This window comes from Leptonotus elevatus, chromosome 4, assembly GCF_054856555.1.
Source record: "Leptonotus elevatus isolate MCC_2025b chromosome 4, RoL_Lele_1.0, whole genome shotgun sequence".
In the NCBI taxonomy this organism is placed as follows: Eukaryota; Metazoa; Chordata; class Actinopteri; order Syngnathiformes; family Syngnathidae; genus Leptonotus; species Leptonotus elevatus.
Window position 1 is genome coordinate 8,841,115 of NC_141242.1, and position 17,891 is coordinate 8,859,005.

The following is a 17,891-nucleotide window of genomic DNA, read 5'->3' on the forward strand; positions in this document are numbered from 1 at the left end:
TTTGGTTAAAGTTAAAGTTCTATAAAATATCTAAAACGTTGTGGAAAATGTGGGATTCATTTAAATTATATTTGCTAAATAATCTATATGTATACACAACATACCATTTCAATCTATAAACGGAAATGACGTATGGTCACTTTGTTTCCGGGATCATTGAAGTACACAAAGCACTTTTCCCCCCACTTTATATATGATCAATTTATTTTTTATCATCCATTGAATCACAAATAAAATACAATATAAAACCAAAATAAACACGACAATAGAAAAGGAAAACGGAACGTCTATACCACGTGACATGAGGTCAGTTTTTTTTCCCGCCAGTGTTTGTAATGGCTTCGTGAGTGTCCGGAAGCAGCCGCTGAGATGACAGTTGTGTGCTTTTACGATTCGGTTCATACCTGGTTAATTTAGCCCCCACCCCCAGTATTTCTACACTATCCCACAACACCCTCGCTTGCTGGACTCTCAGAAGTTCTGCTCGGTGGAGACAAAAAGGTAGCTAACCTCGTTTTTAAATGTATGTTTGTGGTACCAAAACTGTATTGAGGTAAACGTAACCCCGGGAGTCAACGTTAAACGATGAGAAGACAGTTACCTGGTCTCATATGCTGTCTGTTGTTTAGGAAATGTATTGAAAGTAAACAAAGAGGCAAGTCTCCAGAGTATACACGTGCAATTAGCTGCCGATTACAGCAGGTGGCAGCATAACCCTTCTAAAGTTTTTATTGGTCAGAAAAATAGAGGGATCCTCGATTGACGACGGGGTTCATTGGGCGGCGACGTAAGCAGAGTTTGTACCTCAGGAACGCGTCGGAGGCCACTATAATTGAACAAATTAGTAATACATTCATAATTGCAGTAAACTAAATGTGTTTTAAAATAATTCTAGGACATCAATACAAAACAAATTAAAAACACAAAAGTACATGTCAGGTATTCTTACGCTGCATCATATCTATTTTGCACATTGGACTGATTGGGATAAAAAATATTATTTCTAAAACAACTACTTTACAAATTGGAATAAAAGTGCATATAGATACGAGAAAAAAACAATTTATTCTATTTTTGCAAGTCTTGGAAATATTTAGATATAGTAGTATCTAACATTAAACTTTTATTACATTTTCAATTAAAAACAGTGTGCTCTCTTTCAACGTTTTAACATTTCCTCATAACTTAAATGTAGGACGTGTTGAATTTTATTATTGCAATAAGCACACCAAATAAAAATAAAAAAGCATTCAGTGGGCCACAAATGACCCTTGGGCTGAACTTTGGACCCTTCTGTGTTGAAATTTGCTATCAAAAGTTAACATTTTCATCCATTCTGGAGTAAATGTGTCATCCTTTTGTGACGTGACAAAACAGCATCTGAAGATCTACAGATGTGATCTTTTTTTAATTAACTGAATAATCTTATGTTAATATTGAAAATAAAAGCTAACAGAAAACAATGACTTATTGTCCTGTTTCTAGGCCTGAGTAGTATGGACTTGGAAATGGAGCTAGTAGGAACGGCCTCAGAGGAGTACCGCGGGACAAGAGTCATTAGTCGACCTCCTTCCCTTGTGCGACACCAAACCAATATGCTAACACAAATTAGCACGCGTGGCTTTGTGTCTGTGGAGGGCCGCACAAAGGCGCTACACACACTGATATGTCATTAGCGAGCAGGTGGGGAGGCACAACATTGAGGCTGTTGCCTCTGACCAAGTGATGAAGAGGTTTCCATGGTGACCAAAGCCGCCTGTTGCCGTCCCATGTTTTGGCAGGAGGGGGACTGAAATGAGTGCCGGGGTTAAACGCCATGGACAAGCACCACCCGCAGGATGAGTGCTATTCTGGTGACGTTGGATTAGTGAAAATTAAAATGGCACATTTTTGTCCTTTAGTATGATTTCTTTTCCTGTCACATGAACAGTTTCTGCCGCTTTATAATTATAAATAAATGAAAGAAAACCTTAACATTACAAATGACTTGGAAGAGTTAGACAGTAAGCACTATTTGACTTGTTCAAGCTGCTTTGTAGTTACATTTTGCTAACCCTCCTACTAATTTTAAGCCTCTACAATTTGTAACTGGCAAATAGAAGTACTATTTAGAACAAAAATGAACCCCTCTTAATATAATAATGAATAGAAAAAGTCCGCTAAAAACTTAACTGTACCTTGTCAATGCCCCAAAATACTTGTAATTTCCTTTTGACGCCACAAGATGGCGACAAATCACTTTTTCCTATTAGACAAGGCAATGGCCTGACTAAATGAAGTGTCTCCCCTAACTTAAACGTTGGTCCTTGGCTTAAAGATGCCACAAGATGGCACCAAAGCAATGTTCTTGTATTAGTTGCCATTTGTAACTAACAAAATGGAGGTACTGACACTTGCCTATTCGCTAATTTGCATATTGGCATTAATAACCTTATTGGCAGATTTTGTTCTTCTGCAATGCGCAAGATGCCACAAGATAGCGGCAAAGACGTGTCAAACAAAAAGGTGAGCTTTGGCGCCATTTTATAGTCTTTCTCTCAAAATTGCTACTTATGCGACATTTTTGTCATTTATTTTGGCCCAACAAAGGTTGAGAAATATTCTTCTGGAGTTGACCAATTGTGTGCTGCTGTTGTAATATTGGGTCTACAAATCACACCGTTATAATTCTTGTGGTTGTTTTTACACCAACTTGATTTGCTCTTTGTCCACATTTGGGTCGGAGCCCCTCCCGTTTGAAATTGTAAAAGGATTATCTTTTTGGGTGGGAGGGGGTGTAATGGTGAGCACTGGAGTGTGGCCAGTGTTGTGGTCCAGGGTCCTAATGAGATCACCGCAGCCCTCATGTGAGCAGCGACACCGCTGGTGGTCCAGTGCTGTGGCACACTGGGGCCACAACGGGCCTTCGACTTCTCCACTGTGAAGAGCAAACTGTGTGAAAGGACAAACAAGGGAGGGCTGGGCGTAAGGGGGCTTTCACTCAAATCCTTTTTAAAAGACCTTTTGTCATTTATACAAGGATCCTTTTATTATTAAAGAACGTTTAGAGCATTTTCTATCACAATTAGGCTTTCTCTCACCAATGCGATTGATGTTTGAATTGGGCAAAAGAATGCAGAGTAATTGTTGTTTTTTTTAAAACAATTTTAAAGATGGTGTTGTCTCCTCTATTTGACCTTAATAACTAAGTGGGCGGCTGATTTATTGCCTGTACTCAGCAGCAGTTTCTGACTGTGGGGAGTCCACACAAAAGACAACCTGGACATCCCGCTGTTTTTAATAGTTCTTAAATGTGCCCCCTCCCCCCCCAAAAAAAACACCACTAAAGTGTGTGGCGGAGCTATTGCCTTTCCAAATTAGGCTAAAAAGATTTGTTTATTTCTTAACGCTCTTTATTAAGACAATTGCACTAGGAAAACAAACTTTCATACTACTTAGGGTTTTTCCCCCCATTGCCCTGTGACATTTCTACATACTTGTAGGACAACTTTGGTATACTAACATACAGAGGTGGGTAGAGTATTCAAACATTTTACTCAAGTAAGAATAGCGTTACTTTAAAATATTACTCAAGTAAAAGTTAAAAGTAGTAATAAAAAAAATCATTCAAGTACATGTAAAAAAAAGTATTCGCTGAAAAGAATACTCAAGTACTGAGTAACTGCTTGAACATGAAGTCTTATTTATTTATTTTAAAAATTAAAAAAAACAACGTAATCAGATAGACAAAAACATGTGCAAATGCTGGCATCTTCAAATCATGAAATAAAAAAAATAACTTTGTGAGCTCGTTGTGTTCTAACTTCTGCCATGGTGCTAAAGCAGGCATGCGCAGTGAGCATTGTCCTCCTTTTTGCTTGCTTTAGAGCTTAACCACCCACAAGTTAATTGTTTGATTGACACTAATATGCGAAGAAGACGCTCCCTCCAAAAGCGAACGGGTCTCTATAAAGACTCGGTTCCCATCGTCACATCGAAGAGCCGTTCAAAAGACTTGATTCGTTCGTGAACGTCACATCACTAGAGCGTCCGCGGAATTACTCCCACACGTGAAAATACGGTAAATCTAATGTATGAATGGGGCGGCGGTAACGACTGAAACGTGTAGCCCGATATAACGGAGTAAGAGTAGCGTTACTTCTTTACACATCTACTCGAGTAAAAGTAAAACGTACTGTGTGGTAACACTACTCTTAGAAGTACATTTTACTCAAGTAAATGTAACGGAGTACATGTACCTCGTTACTACCCACCTCTGCTGACATAACCGGTAAGAATGTTGGGCATCACTTTTTCGACCCCAGATTGCTGTAGTCTTGTTTGGCCTCTAGGGGGTGCTAAAGTGGTCACCGGAAGGGAGAAGTGAACGCCGTATCAGGAGGCAGCCTTGTTTTATGGCTTGTAGCGCCTTTTGTTCGCTTCCTTGCTGATCACTCATTCCTCCCCGCCCGGAATAGCTTTGGAAAAGAAGACCCCCTTCCTCCTTGTGCTCTTCTGTTCCCTCTTTATTGAATCCCGCCTCTGTATCATTTATCTCTCCAGTCCCTACTCAGGGAAGGAGGGAGGGGGGACATCTTTTTTTTTGTTTTCTGTTCCCCAGCTGGGTTTGTTGACACATGGTCAATCTTGGTCTTTTTTTTTTCTTCTTCTTTTTTTAACAGTGCCCCCCCTCCACCTCTGCTAACCCCTCTGCTTTCCCCTGAACAGTAAAGCTGCCACAGCTGTGGACTGTATTAGTGGAGCTTCTCAGAAGTGAGGGGTGGGTAAATGTGCTGTCAGGATAGATGGAAAGGGGGGGGGGGGGCGGTTCTGCTAAATATATTGCGGCCATTAGCTTTTGTTCAACAGTTTTAAAGCATTTCAGGGCGCCAAGGGAGACCAGAGAAGTGTTGACTCCACATGAAGAGCTTTCTAAATATGGCCTGATGAGAGGAATGAGTTTGCTGAGGACACTTAAGTTCATCACACATAAGATGTTTGGGTTGGGATGTCCGGGTTATCAAATTGTTTGGCATTTTCACCGTAGCGACGGTAAATCACGTGAAAATGGCCGCCGGTGACTGCAATGGCACATTTCCTCCTCTGTCATTTGATTTCGTTACTGTGTCACCGTGCCAGGATGTCCAAGTCCAACGAGGATAAAAGATCCCTGCGGCCTGCAGCGGTGCGAATAACACGCAGTTCCAGAAGCGCAGAGTCTCCGGACTCTGGACTGGGCCAGTATGGTAAACAGCGCAAGAAGCAGTCCGACTCGGCCTTGGCCCAAGACCTCCGTCAGATGAGCATGAGCGGACCGGGAGACCCGACTTCCAGGTGGGGCAACTTTTGATTCTTACAGAACCGGATGATTCTATCATCTAGGAACATTCCCAACATGCCTTCTCTTGGTTTCTTCAGTGAAGAAAAGCAGTTAGGCCAACATCAGAATTCTTCCCCTGTGGCCAAATCTGCTGGTGGTCTGGCCTCCGTGGTCCGCATGATGAAGCTGGGCCGCTGCAAGAACATGGTGGTGGTGACCGGAGCTGGAATCAGCACCGCCAGCGGAATTCCTGACTTTCGGTGCGTGCCCTCTTCTCTGTCTTACTGAGCTCCCCTCTCCTCAACTGGCTACTTGCGTGCGTCAGATCTCCAGGAACGGGCCTTTACGCCAACTTGGAGGCATACGACGTCCCCTACCCGGAAGCCATTTTCAACGTCGACTACTTCTCCAGCGACCCGCAGCCTTTCTTCTCTCTAGCCAAGGTGCTTTATCCCGGCAGCCACAGGCCCAACTACATCCACTATTTCATCCGCATGCTGCACCACAAAGGCCTGCTGCTCCGCGTGTACACGCAGAATATTGACGGCTTGGAGAAACGTGAGTGACAATACTGTTTTTTTTTTTTTACTGTATTTGTAAAGGGACAGTATTATTTAGCACCATATAGTGGTGAACTAATATTAATTGTCCTCTCTCATCAACGTACATTATTTTTTTTATATAATCACAGGGCTGGTAATTGTTAATGCATAGGTCACACCGCGTCTTTCAATAGGCTGCCATGTTCCGCCACCATCTTTCTGCTACGAACACCCGAAAGAGAAGAACTTTGCGAATGTAGTCACAGCCTTTGGTGGTAGTTGCAGATGGGGCCGGACCCAATGGGTCGACCGCCGCTTACCTTCCACAGCTGGGGCCTGCAGATGGTCGTCGTTGAGTCCCGTGATTCTCACCATTTTTTCATGCTAGTTTTTGCTAGCTTCTCCTGTTAGCTACTTTTGTTAGCCACTCCAGCTAGTTCTTGCTAGCCACTCTTGCTAGCTTCCTTCCTCCAAATAATAATGGGCTCTTTGCACAAATCCACTACTTCCTGAACTCACTCCTTTATTTCCTGCCTTTCACGATTGGACAAACTGATTAATCCAGGTGTGCCTGACCTCAGTAACCACGACGACAATGGCCAGACACACCTGGCTTAATCAATTTGTCCAATCGTGAAAGACAGGGACTGAAGAAGTGGTACTGAGTTCAGGAAGTAGTGGATTTGTGCAAAGAGCCCATTGGTAGTAGTTTGTGGTTGGCTTGCACGTGCTTCAAAATTGTTGCATTCTATCAGTTCACCACTAGATGGCACTAAATTCTACACCGTTTCTTTAACATTTACATTCTCACTGGCCTTGTTTACTCATGAAGTAATGTTTACTTTCTCAGTGTGCGGCATTCCAGATGACAAACTGGTAGAAGCTCATGGCAGTTTTGCCACCGCTTCCTGTCACCTGTGCTACACGCCGTACCCGGCAGAGGAAGCAAAGGTGCGCTGGAACCTCCGCGAGCGTATTTGTATAGCCCGTTTTGACGCGGCCATTTGTCTCCTAGCGTGCCATCATGAATGGTGACATCCCCTCGTGCACGTTCTGCGCCGCCACAGTCAAGCCCGACGTGGTCTTCTTCGGCGAAGACCTTCCTCAGAAATACTTCCTCCACACCAAAGATTTCCCCAAAGCCGACCTGCTCATCATCATGGGGACCTCGCTGCAGGTGCTCAGCAGCGTCCGCGGCGCTCTCGCCTTCCAGCGTTGCTCAATTCTCACCAAATGGCGTTTCAGATCGAGCCTTTCGCCAGTTTGGTGAACACGGTGCGCTCCAAGGTGCCGCGGCTCCTCCTCAACCGGCACGCCGTGGGCCCGTTTCAGAGGGTGCCGCTGCGCAGAGGGGACCACGTGGAACTGGGCGATCTGGAGAACACGGTGCGGCGGTTCGCCGAAATGCTGGGCTGGAACGACGACATCGTGGGGCTGATGAAGAGTCTGGAACAAGAGGTTGGCTCGCAAATAGATGAGAAGCTATGTCCAAAGTCTGACCAGCCGACCATTTTGTAGTCCAACTGCTTTTTAGAAGCATACGGCAAAAATAACATTTGACACAGCCCATGGCGCAATTACTGTATATATTTTTTTAATGGGTGTTAAGGGCGGGTTTATAAAATGGAGTCGGGGTTGTGCTCCAATCAAATGAATTCTCTCAGCAGCACATCCCGACGTTGGTCAACGGCACAAGCAGAACCGGCGGCGAGGACGAATCGGACTCTGAGACGGACAGCAAGTGCTCGGCCTCCTCCTGTCCGAGTAACTGACGGCGGGAACGTTTGACTATTGTTCCTGATCATGTTTGATGCCGACACATCTGGTTGTAATGCTCTTGTGTACATGTGACGACATATAGCCATCTGTGTATGTTTTAAACAGTAAAAACACTATTTTATGCAATATTTAATGAAGACAGTGGAGAACTTGTTTTACATTTTTTATTAAACACATTGTTTTGTTTGTTTCAGTGTTCACTAGATAAAATAAATATAGTGAGGTTTACATCATGTAAAAGTGCAAAAAGAACACATTCTCTTCAGGGGAAAAAAAAATGATATGACATGCAATATAAATTGATGTATGCAGGAGGTTAGATGTGGAGTTCATCATCACCAAAATATACTGGTTGAAAGGAATGTTGACAATAAAGTTAGGCCTCAAATTGTATTTAGAAATTACAGTGGGACCTTGACTTAAGAATTTATTTTTCTGACCTGCCGGCTGGCGCATAAATCAGTTTACTCGTATATAAGATCAATTTTCAGATTAAATTAGCACAGGGATGAACAAGTCATTCAAAGGCCATCCATTTTCAAACCTTCCTTTAAACTCACACGTGAAAAAACAGCCAAGACTTAAAAAAAAAAAGTTACCCGGGAATGAATGAGTTAATTGAAATTAAATCGACATCAATGTAGTAGAATGCAATTTTTAAAATCACAAAGGCTGCATTTTGGGGAGGAAAGCTTCTTGCAGGTTGGCTTAATTTATATATATATATATATATATTTTTTTTTTTTTTATATTGTGTTATAGATAAGTTCAGTGCTTAAGATGTGCAGTGAACTTTGACTTGCTTCATAAAACATGGAAAGTTGAAGTGATAAAGTCACAGAAATGTATGCATTAATTGTTGTAATGATTTACTGACTTGTTTGGTAGAATTTTGGGTTGCTGTAGTGATTAGTGAACTCTTAAGACTGAATGAAAAAATATTTAGTAAAATAACTAATTTAAGTAGATAAATTGTCTTTTATAGTAATCCACTGTTCATTTGTACTTTTTTTTTTTTTTTTGCATAACCCTAACCTACAAGACCTGATATTGTTTATTCAAAAAATAAAAAATGAACATGAAAACATGGCAAGAGGACCTTGAAAAAGAATCATAAATGCAATATTAAAGAGGAACAAAGTCAACACATTATAAGGATTTTATGATTGTAAATAATGGTCTCAAATCTCAAAATAAATGACCATTCTTAAACCACAAAAATGACCGCGTGACTCGTAACAATTGTGCAATCACAATAGTGGAACCAACAAAGTGGCGACGGTGATGTCGTTTTTGGTCAGGATTCTTACGGGCAGCTGCACATCATTTATGGAAGCTGGTCTTAAATTTCATTTCAAATAGAATTTAAATGTAACTCGTCTTAAGCTGGAAGAACCGCGTGCAAGTCAAGGTACCACTGTATAGTAAATATTGAAATAAAAACATTTTCTTTACAGTAATACCGAGCACGTAGAATGTTAGCCGAGAACAAAGCCACGAGGCTCCCTTTGAGCTTCAAAAAAGATTCACAGTGACACTTTTCCCAAATTGTAACTACACCTCAACCCGAATAGATCTGTGCCACGCTCAGTACAGACTTCATGTTTTAATTTAGGTCAATAAATGAATACAACAAATGAAAAAAAATTAAAATATGGAGCAGGAAAAGTTCTACAAAAAGTACAGGTGAAGGAATGATTGCCATACAATCAACTATTATTTAAATAACGCCTGTAACGGAGGTCAAGCACACTTGCAATTGCATGTGAAAGCTCACAGTATATGAGTAGCAGTCCCCAAATACTTTTTTTTGTACAAAAATATTTCAGGTGAAATTTCAGAATAAACCCCAAATGCTCTCAAATCTTTACTGGTGAACAGACGTGATTGATTGATTTCCCACCTTCTCTGTTCTATATGCCAATTAGGAAGAGCCCAATAACCAGAATAAAAATGACATCTGTTCTTTCACGTCGAAGAAACGGTGACAATTTGTATTGTTGTGCTTGGCCACATATTAAATAAATGTAGGAAACAGTTAGGACAACATTCTTCTAAGGAGGAATCCACCTTCCATGAGGCGGTCGGTCTGTCTGATATGCGACACAGCTTTGTTGGGGGGGGGGGGGGGGTTACCTACCCGCTCCCGTGCCGACATGCGGGCATAAAACTCTAATCAGAGTCTGATCCAGCATCGTCTCCTGGTAGCGCGCGCAGTGTTTCTTCCAGGGGTGCCAACGTCCCATCTGACTTGACTCCCATGGGACGGATCAAGTTCTGCCTGCACACACAAAAACATGGCTGACTTGTGAGCCGCTCTCGCAAATGGAACCTTTACTGGATATGTATACTTTACATTTCTCATCTCTTGAAAGTTAATATTTGAGAAACGATTTGGTGTGCAAAAAAAGTGTTTTATCATTGTCAATAGGCCGTATTATAAGTATTTGACTTTTTTTTTGTACTTACGTGGCATTTCGGAGTCCCCAAATCCCCCCCCCATGGACGCTTGTCCATGACACAGTCCAGACAACCCCCCACACCCCCCCTCGCTCTCCTCCTCCTCCTCCTCTTCTCCAGCGGCAGTTTAATTACAGGATCAGCACTGGGGCTAATCTCCTCAAAGCCACGACTGCCCCTTCATGCTAATCCAATTATACCTCCCGTGCGTGCGTGCGTGCGTGCGTGCGTGCGTGCGTGCGTGCGTGCGTGCGTGCGTGCGTGCGTGCGTGCGTGCGTGCGTGCACGGCCACTCCCTTCAAGATGACTCCACTCTGACCAGACTGGTCCCAGCCAGTCGACAAGAAAAACGGATCGCGACATTTTGCCATGGTTTCACTTCGGGCCAGCAAAAGTCAACCACATTCTTTGATCAGGAAGTAGAACCCTTGCGTCTAATGTTTACAAACGTTATGAAGATTCTTACGGGGAACATCTCGTCATATGATACGCTATAGGTGACAGTTCTTTGTCAACAACGCAGTGATTCCCAAAGTCAAAAGTCAGCAGATCCAGTGAAGCCTAACGAGATGTTTACCCCCCCACCCCCCCAATTAACAACACACAAAATTGACAAAAGGCTGCAGGTAGAGTATGTGCTAATTGGAGGAGCAGTTAAGCAGTTAGCGGAGGACATTCTTCCAGGGTTGATTCATCCCCTTAGAGCCCGTGTTGTGTGTTGTGGAGTCGCAACACCAGGATGAAAGAAAGGCGAAGCGCTTCCCTGAAAAGAATCTTCCTCTTTATGGGGCGCGCACGTGCCTCATTACGCATCAGCCCTTGCCACAATAGCCGGGCCCGTGCAATTGTTCAGCCTCTCCTCACAAGAATAAAGTCAGGGCGCTCAGTTTGGTTATTAGAAACCATGAATAGAAAACCTGCGCAATAGGTCTGCTCCGTTAACCAATTAGGTGGAGCCTAATTAATGGAGCTCTAATAACAATTTTGTGCGCTGCTTCCGGCTAATTGACGCAGACGAGATTCCTTGCTGGGGCGACTCGGTTGGCAGGGAGAGACGAGACGGCCGCTGGGACGCGAGCGCGGCAAAGGTCAGCGCTAATATACATCAAGGTGCCTCAATGCTGCTGCTTGTTAAAATGTTAGCACACTGTCAACACCTTTATATGGCAAACACCTTCAGGGTTGGACAAAACAAAAAATATGTCTCCGAACTTGCACGGGACCTTGGCTCAGCGCATGATAGCCGTGGATTTTGTTTTTCACTTGTTTTTTTTTTTTGGTGTCCAACACTGAATGGACAGTATATGACAATCTCTTATTGTAGTTTGTTGTTTGAATCTTGCACAGAAGAAATACCCTATATTAAAAATAATAATAAAACTCTAAAAATGATTGACAACTGAATTTAAAAAAACAAAAGTCAAAATGAAATTTTATTGTAATCCTGGTGAGCACCCGGGTACGAATTATGACGTACAGCAGCTCCTTGCAAGTGCTCTCATTTGATCCTGTTCAATAAACCACCGAAAAAAGCTACGGTTGCCGTGGTTACCTTGACAACTTGTCCAGCATGTTGACAAGCTTCTGTGCTTCGTACTCCTTCTGCTCCTCGGTCATTTCCTCCATGGGGTTCGGCATGGGTTCCTCCACATGACCAGTGATTGGGTTGATGCTGGGGAAAAACAAAAAGGTTATTTTATACTATACACGCACAACCCACTTTATTAGGTACAGTGTCATCTAATACAAGAGCTTTATTGTTGACACTTGTTATGGGCTGTTCCGGTCATGCTGTTACTCAAAAGGAAAACACATTTAAAATGGATGCACTGGTTTCCTTTTCACTTCTTAAAATTGCCCAACTTAAAAAGTCTGAAATTTCTAATGAGAGACACTCACAAAGGTTTGGCAGTTTTGTACTCCTCTGTGTCCGAGTCTTCATCCGGGGAGTACTCCGTCTCTCCCCGCCCTCCTCCCAGCAGCCCTCGTGCCATCAGGAGTCCCGCCGCGTTCCCGTAACCTGTGTACTTCAACAGGTTGTCCACTAAATAACACAAACACAGAGCACGTTCATGTAAACTAATGGAGCCCATTTGGATTTATAGGATACAGTGACAAAATGTCATTTCAGGTGAAAACAGTAAGCAAGTCTCCTAGCCCGAAATCACACAACACCCTTAAGAGGTATTATTATTGACTAATTTGGCTTGATACAAGTTCCAGTTTTATGATTATTTTTAGGCTTTGGAAGGATTGAAAAAAAAATAAAAATTGAAGAAAAAAAAAATTGCCAGTCAATTTGAAATTGGGTGAGCATGTCAACAACTAAAAGCACTCAAAAAAATAAAGTCTCAAGGACCTATGCACAATATTGAACAGGAAATTGGCCATTTTAGGACAAATTCCACAAGTCACATTTTGGCACATTTCTACAAGAGATAAAAAAATATATATATTATAAATGAGTCCCACACGGATGCGGGTGTACTCGACAGCCGGGCAAGGCAAACGGATGTTTCTGCTCGTGGCCTGACAAACGCGCACTCGTCCTCCTTCCTTACCACTCTCTTTACACAAAACAAAGAGAAACTCTGCGGCCGCCTGCTTGACAGCCATCTCCACGTGCGTCATCAGGCGCACCAGTTTGTTCCTGGTGGTGGTTCCCACCTCCGGCCTCATCTTCACATCTGTGAGTGGAGGAAGCACCTATAGAGTGGACAATTGAAAAAATTAAATAAAAAATAAAAATCAGGCATTTGATGAAGATGTTGGGGGGGGGGGGCTCCAGTACCTGAACTTTGATATATCTTCGGATTTCTCGGTGGTGTCTGGACCCTTCAGTCAGCAGGCTGAGCACAGGAGTAAGACCCTCTTTGTAGTTGGAGCCCTAACACATATGGATCGTTAGCTCTACATGCAGTAACGCTAAAAGCATCTCAGTAAACATTTGATCGTTAGAAGCGTCGAATGACTACTGTGGAACTTTTAAGGCAAAGTACAACTATACTGCTAAAATGGCACAGAGTAAAGAGAGCAGACTTTGATCAAGGTTAAACAATAATTCCTGATCGATGCCTTCCGAATAGTGGACATATCGGTCGGTGCCTTAGTGGTTAGTAGGTTTGCCTTGCAGCCGAGAGATCCTGGTTCGAATCTGAGCGCTTGCAGTTTTGCGTGTGCACATCCTGTGCCTTTGTTCATAGTTTTAGACCAATTCAGAGTTTTATTGATTAGCAACCACTCCTTGATTCACCGCTACTTCATTAGATGTAGTGCTGGTGTACCTAATATCATCATTTTTTACCTTGTCTATCCGTTTCTCCATGAAGTCCAGTAGCACCTGTATGGCCTCCATGTTTTTGCCACCATATTCCTCCAGGCCTCCCCGTACGGGCAGGTCGATTAACGCGTCCAGGCAGGACACGGGCAGGTTGTTCAGCAGGTTGACGGCGTGGCTATGCGTTACGCAGAAAAATATGCTCACACTCCAGCATAGACTTTTGGGGAGAAAATTGAGGCTCGTCGGGCCACAGGGCTATCAACGTCATAAAGTCGTCTTCGGTCGTTTGTATTTCAACATAATGAACCACCGTTTATCCTGCTCACCGCAATAAAAAAATGGCAAGGATAAAATTGTGCAAAGGTATTGTACTGAGTATAGTAGAATGAGATTTACAGTTAGCCCAGCTACTTCTTTGCATTTCGCAGTATTATTTTTGCAGTCTGGACTCGCCCTGTGGCACCGCATTGCCTCTCACAGGTGAGTCGTGGTACTACAACAAACATCATCGTGTATGCCGTCTGCCGTGTGTTATGACGATTACACCACATTTTATACAGGCAGCAGGAAGACACATGCTGATTTTTTTCTTCTTGGTGTGTGGGGACTCGCATTAAAATAAAAATGGTTATGATGTTAAAAACTATGATGTGTGTTCCCTGCTTCAGTCAGTGATTTTCTCTTTGTGCCACTTGAGCTGCAAAGACATGAAGCTTATTATGCAGTCGCTTCCTGGCTAGCCACTAAGCTCCAAAAGCCAATATCAGCTGAGGGGTTTATTCTATGACGTGATCACTTTGTACAGAACAGATTTAACTTTGATTGGCTGGTCAGGGCAAAACATGACAGATTGTATCGAAATGTTTTAAATCTTTTGTTATGTTTATATTAGATGAATATTGTTTCTGAGCTATTAAGAGGTGGATTAAGTCAATCCTGGCTGAAGCGTCCAAGGTATCGTATGCACAAACCACCACTTGTATGACATAATCCTGGGTCTGTGTGATGCGTGCATGCTATGGCTGTCAAGTGACAGCGATTGCTTTTTGCTTTGAGTCTTTTCAATGCCTGTTTGACAGAACACAGGCACTAAAGCAACAATGGACGTACGGTACGAGAAGCTCAAGTTCCCCACCTGTGTGCTTCCTCCGTTTTCGCTTCTGTCTCAGTCCGTAACATCAGCACATGGCGCAAAATGGCAGCAATGACTCTGTACTGGTGGTCATCCTCCTTAGAAAAATTAAATACAATTTTTAAAAAGGGCGCTGGTCAAACAATTACTTTATGAGACCTTGTCTCCTTTTGTATTTTTATTGTGAGTGCCCTATGTGAAAAATAAAATGTATCTAGTGACTAATGAGGCTATATAAAATGGATGAGCAACACAATCCACTCACCTGGCCGCCAACATTGCACACAGTGAGGTTGAAAAGGGCTTTGAGAGCTTCCATCGTTCTCTCATTGTCCTCTGCTGGCAGGGGCAAAGCCTGCGGGTCGGGCCGGGCCGCCTCGTATGTGCCGTCCCACCTCACGTCAAGGGTGTGCTCCAGCACCTCGGCCAGGAGCTTCACCACCTGCCTCTCCTTCCTCAGCTCCCCCCGCAGATCCGAGCGCAGCGCCGACAGCAGGAAGAGGAGGCGCAGCGTGAACAGGCCCACCTCGTGGTGCCACGCGGCGGCCGTGTGCAGGCTGGCGCACAGGCCGTGGGCCAGCTTCACGTCCACGCTCACCTGCTGAGCCGCCGCGCTGTTGTACACCACGTTGCACAGGCACTTCAGGGCCTCCACCACCACCACCCTCTCCTCCTCGGCCACCGGCGCGCTTGGCTGCGGGGGATCCTGGCCGTCGCCCGCCGTCTCCCCGGTGCCCAGCCGGGCCATCCTGGCCAGAGTTAGCATGCCGTCCCGGGTGGCGACGGGTGCCAGGACGCACTTGTCGCGGGAGAGGATGCGGAGCGTCTCCAGACACGTCTTTTGACAGCTGGGCTGCACTTGCATCCCGAGCACTATCAGCACACTCTGGCACAGCTTCTGAAATCACAACAGGTCTCTTATTGGCAATGTGCGATTAGAATACATATGTCAAACGTTCACACATTCTGAAAACATACATGTTAGGTTAATTGTGATGGGTGTAGAGTGCCATTGCTCAAAGTCAGCTCTTATTGAGGACTCTAAACAAACGCCTCTCTTCCTAAGGAATGGACCCCAGTTCCACCCGCCACCCTTATAAGGGTAAGCGCTCCAATGATGGATGCAATGCATAATACAATGATGGCGTTTGCTTACACTGCGCAGTGTTTCCTCCTTCTGGTCAAAAGTGAAGGTGTGGCTGTTCTGGAAAGGAGAAAAGCTTATTGTAGGCAATTAACATACCAATTGCACAATAGAAGTCGAACGGTGAATGCATTTTGTTGCTTAATGACGCCATAAACTACATAAGTACGTTAATGTTGTGACTGTGATGTGCACATTATTTACACAAGGCTTAACATACATTTTGTTGGCGTCGGGACACAACTAGAATGTTATTAGACGTTAAACATCACAAGGCTGTACTTTTGTCTTTAGGAGGCTTATCGGGATAACTCGTCGACTTAAAAGCAATCCGCTTAATTAGCAAGGCTGCTAGCTGACGCTCGAGCTACGTTTGTTTATAGCCGACGCAAAGAAAAAGAAATAGACCAAGCACAACTTACCTCTCGATTAAACTCCCGGAGAAGCTCCTCTATGTTCACCTCGTTGGCACTTTCGAGCTGCGACAACACCTTATTTAAGTCCATGACGGCTGTCAAAGAAACACAACACGGCTGCTTGTGTGGGTTTTGAGTGGCTGGCTAGCTAGCTCTCAGGCTAGCTTGATGCGTTTACGTGTCGGTTCGCCGGTGCGGAAATTTTGCCACTGTTTAGGGCGGCTCTTTGCTCTTCGCTTGGTGTGTTTAAAGACTGTTACCAGCGGCGGATTTCAGACATTCATCATTACAATCGTAATTTACTTCAAAAATGTTTTTTTTTTTTTTTTAAATAAATGAAATAAAGAAACATTTCTACAATGTTTGCTTTATATTTTCATTACACAAATCATAGTTAATCAAAATCGTTCATTCACTTCATGCAGATAGTCAAACACAAACGTGTCTGGTGTAGTTAGAAAAATAAATAAATAATACATTTATTTGTAAAAGACGTTATTTAAAAGAAAATATCAGTGAGATCAAATCAAAAATAATTAAACACAATAAAAATAAATTACAATTAATTGCAATAGATTTTTACTATTGTTAGCATCATAGCATTGTTGCCTAAGTTATTTTTAAATGAATGTAATAATGTCAATAAAAATACCAATGCGTTTGCTATTTTTCTTCAGTTTTGTCAGTATTTATTCATTCATTTTAGTAATTGTGGTTGTTTAGCTGCAGTTGTTTTTTCAAGTGCTCTAAAAAATAAAGTTGAATTTAGTTGCTTTCTGAAGACGTTCAAATTTGACTTAGGCAATTGATATGAGGCTAATGTTATACTATACAGTCCCCTCCATATATATTGGAATGGCAAGGTCAATTCCTTTGTTTTTGGAGGTACTGTTGATATTGACACTCTGGATCAGGTGATTTGGCCTTCTCTTACTTCACTGCATTCAGAGCCTTGATTTTCAGGGTGCTTGGCACACATGACAAAGAGGAAACAAACCTCAGTGGGGGGTCAGGGGTTGAAAGGTTAAGGGGACTAAGGAGCAGTGACCCTAATTCGGTGGACATTCTTTTCTCTGGCAAAGTCATTGTTTTCTGCTGCGTTATTTAAATTTGATTAAACATTGAATAAAATTACATTCTAAATAATTTACTGTGAAATGTGTTGACTAATTGCCTCAGAATAAATACAACTAAAACAGCACAGCACTTTTCAATAAATACAAAAACATGACTTCATATTTCTATTAGGAAAATAGAATAAAATAAATTAGAATGAATATATTTAATTTATTTTTAAGTATGCAAAACAATACTTGACTTTATTTAATAATTGAAAATTATGTAGAATAAAATACAGTAAATAAAAACGACTCAATATTCCTTTTTGGGAATAAATCAATCAAAACAATAAATTTATAAATATATAAAAAAGATGTTTAAAATAATAAAAACTGTTAAATTTTTAATTAATTTACTTCTAAAATGTACAAATCTATATTTTTATATAATAAATCACATAATTTTTTTTTATTTACTTATATTTTTTTAAATCAAAATTATACATGATCCATTCTGTATCACTAATCACTTATGTATTTTTTCAGAATGTATAAATCAACACCTTTTAAATCTAATATTCAATTTAGAAAAAATACATTGTAATAAACTTCCCTTTTTTCTCCTCTTAAATCAAAATTACTCACTATGATTCACTTTTAAATTTGTACTTATTTAAAAAATGTTAAATGAAAAAAAAAAAAGATCACCAACATTCTGCGGTGGCATTGCAAACATTTAAATTGATTTCCTTAACTTATTTGGTTAAATAAAAACCAAACA

The 17,891-nt window shown here is 42.2% G+C and overlaps 2 protein-coding genes across 6 annotated transcripts; one reads left to right on the forward strand and one right to left on the reverse strand.

The window, feature by feature from the left end:
• Positions 1 to 317: 317 nt before the first annotated feature.
• On the forward strand, positions 318 to 7,748 carry LOC147175392 (NAD-dependent protein deacetylase sirtuin-3). 5 transcript variants are annotated; one of them, XM_086072913.1, is made up of 8 exons: positions 318 to 501; positions 5,119 to 5,313; positions 5,398 to 5,559; positions 5,625 to 5,857; positions 6,692 to 6,792; positions 6,857 to 7,018; positions 7,087 to 7,299; positions 7,506 to 7,748. In XM_086072913.1, the coding sequence occupies exons 2-8, from the start codon at positions 5,120 to 5,122 to the stop codon at positions 7,611 to 7,613; spliced, it is 1,173 nt and encodes a 390-aa protein (XP_085929039.1). In that variant the 5' UTR covers positions 318 to 501; position 5,119; the 3' UTR covers positions 7,614 to 7,748. The 5 variants fall into 5 exon arrangements, with proteins under 5 accessions (XP_085929039.1, XP_085929043.1, XP_085929041.1 ...); XM_086072917.1 differs by having other exon boundaries at positions 7,509 to 7,748; XM_086072915.1 differs by lacking the exon at positions 318 to 501 and adding an exon at positions 3,916 to 4,060.
• Positions 7,749 to 7,769: 21 nt separating this feature from the next.
• On the reverse strand, positions 7,770 to 16,239 carry ric8b (RIC8 guanine nucleotide exchange factor B). Its single transcript, XM_086072912.1, has 10 exons — positions 16,059 to 16,239; positions 15,649 to 15,696; positions 14,758 to 15,390; positions 14,496 to 14,590; positions 13,385 to 13,535; positions 12,872 to 12,967; positions 12,642 to 12,786; positions 11,980 to 12,124; positions 11,633 to 11,752; positions 7,770 to 9,901 (listed from the first exon to the last, which is right to left on the reverse strand). Exons 1-10 carry the CDS (start codon positions 16,140 to 16,142, stop codon positions 9,793 to 9,795), a joined length of 1,626 nt encoding a protein of 541 aa, XP_085929038.1. The 5' UTR covers positions 16,143 to 16,239; the 3' UTR covers positions 7,770 to 9,792.
• Between the last annotated feature and the right edge of the window lie 1,652 nt (positions 16,240 to 17,891).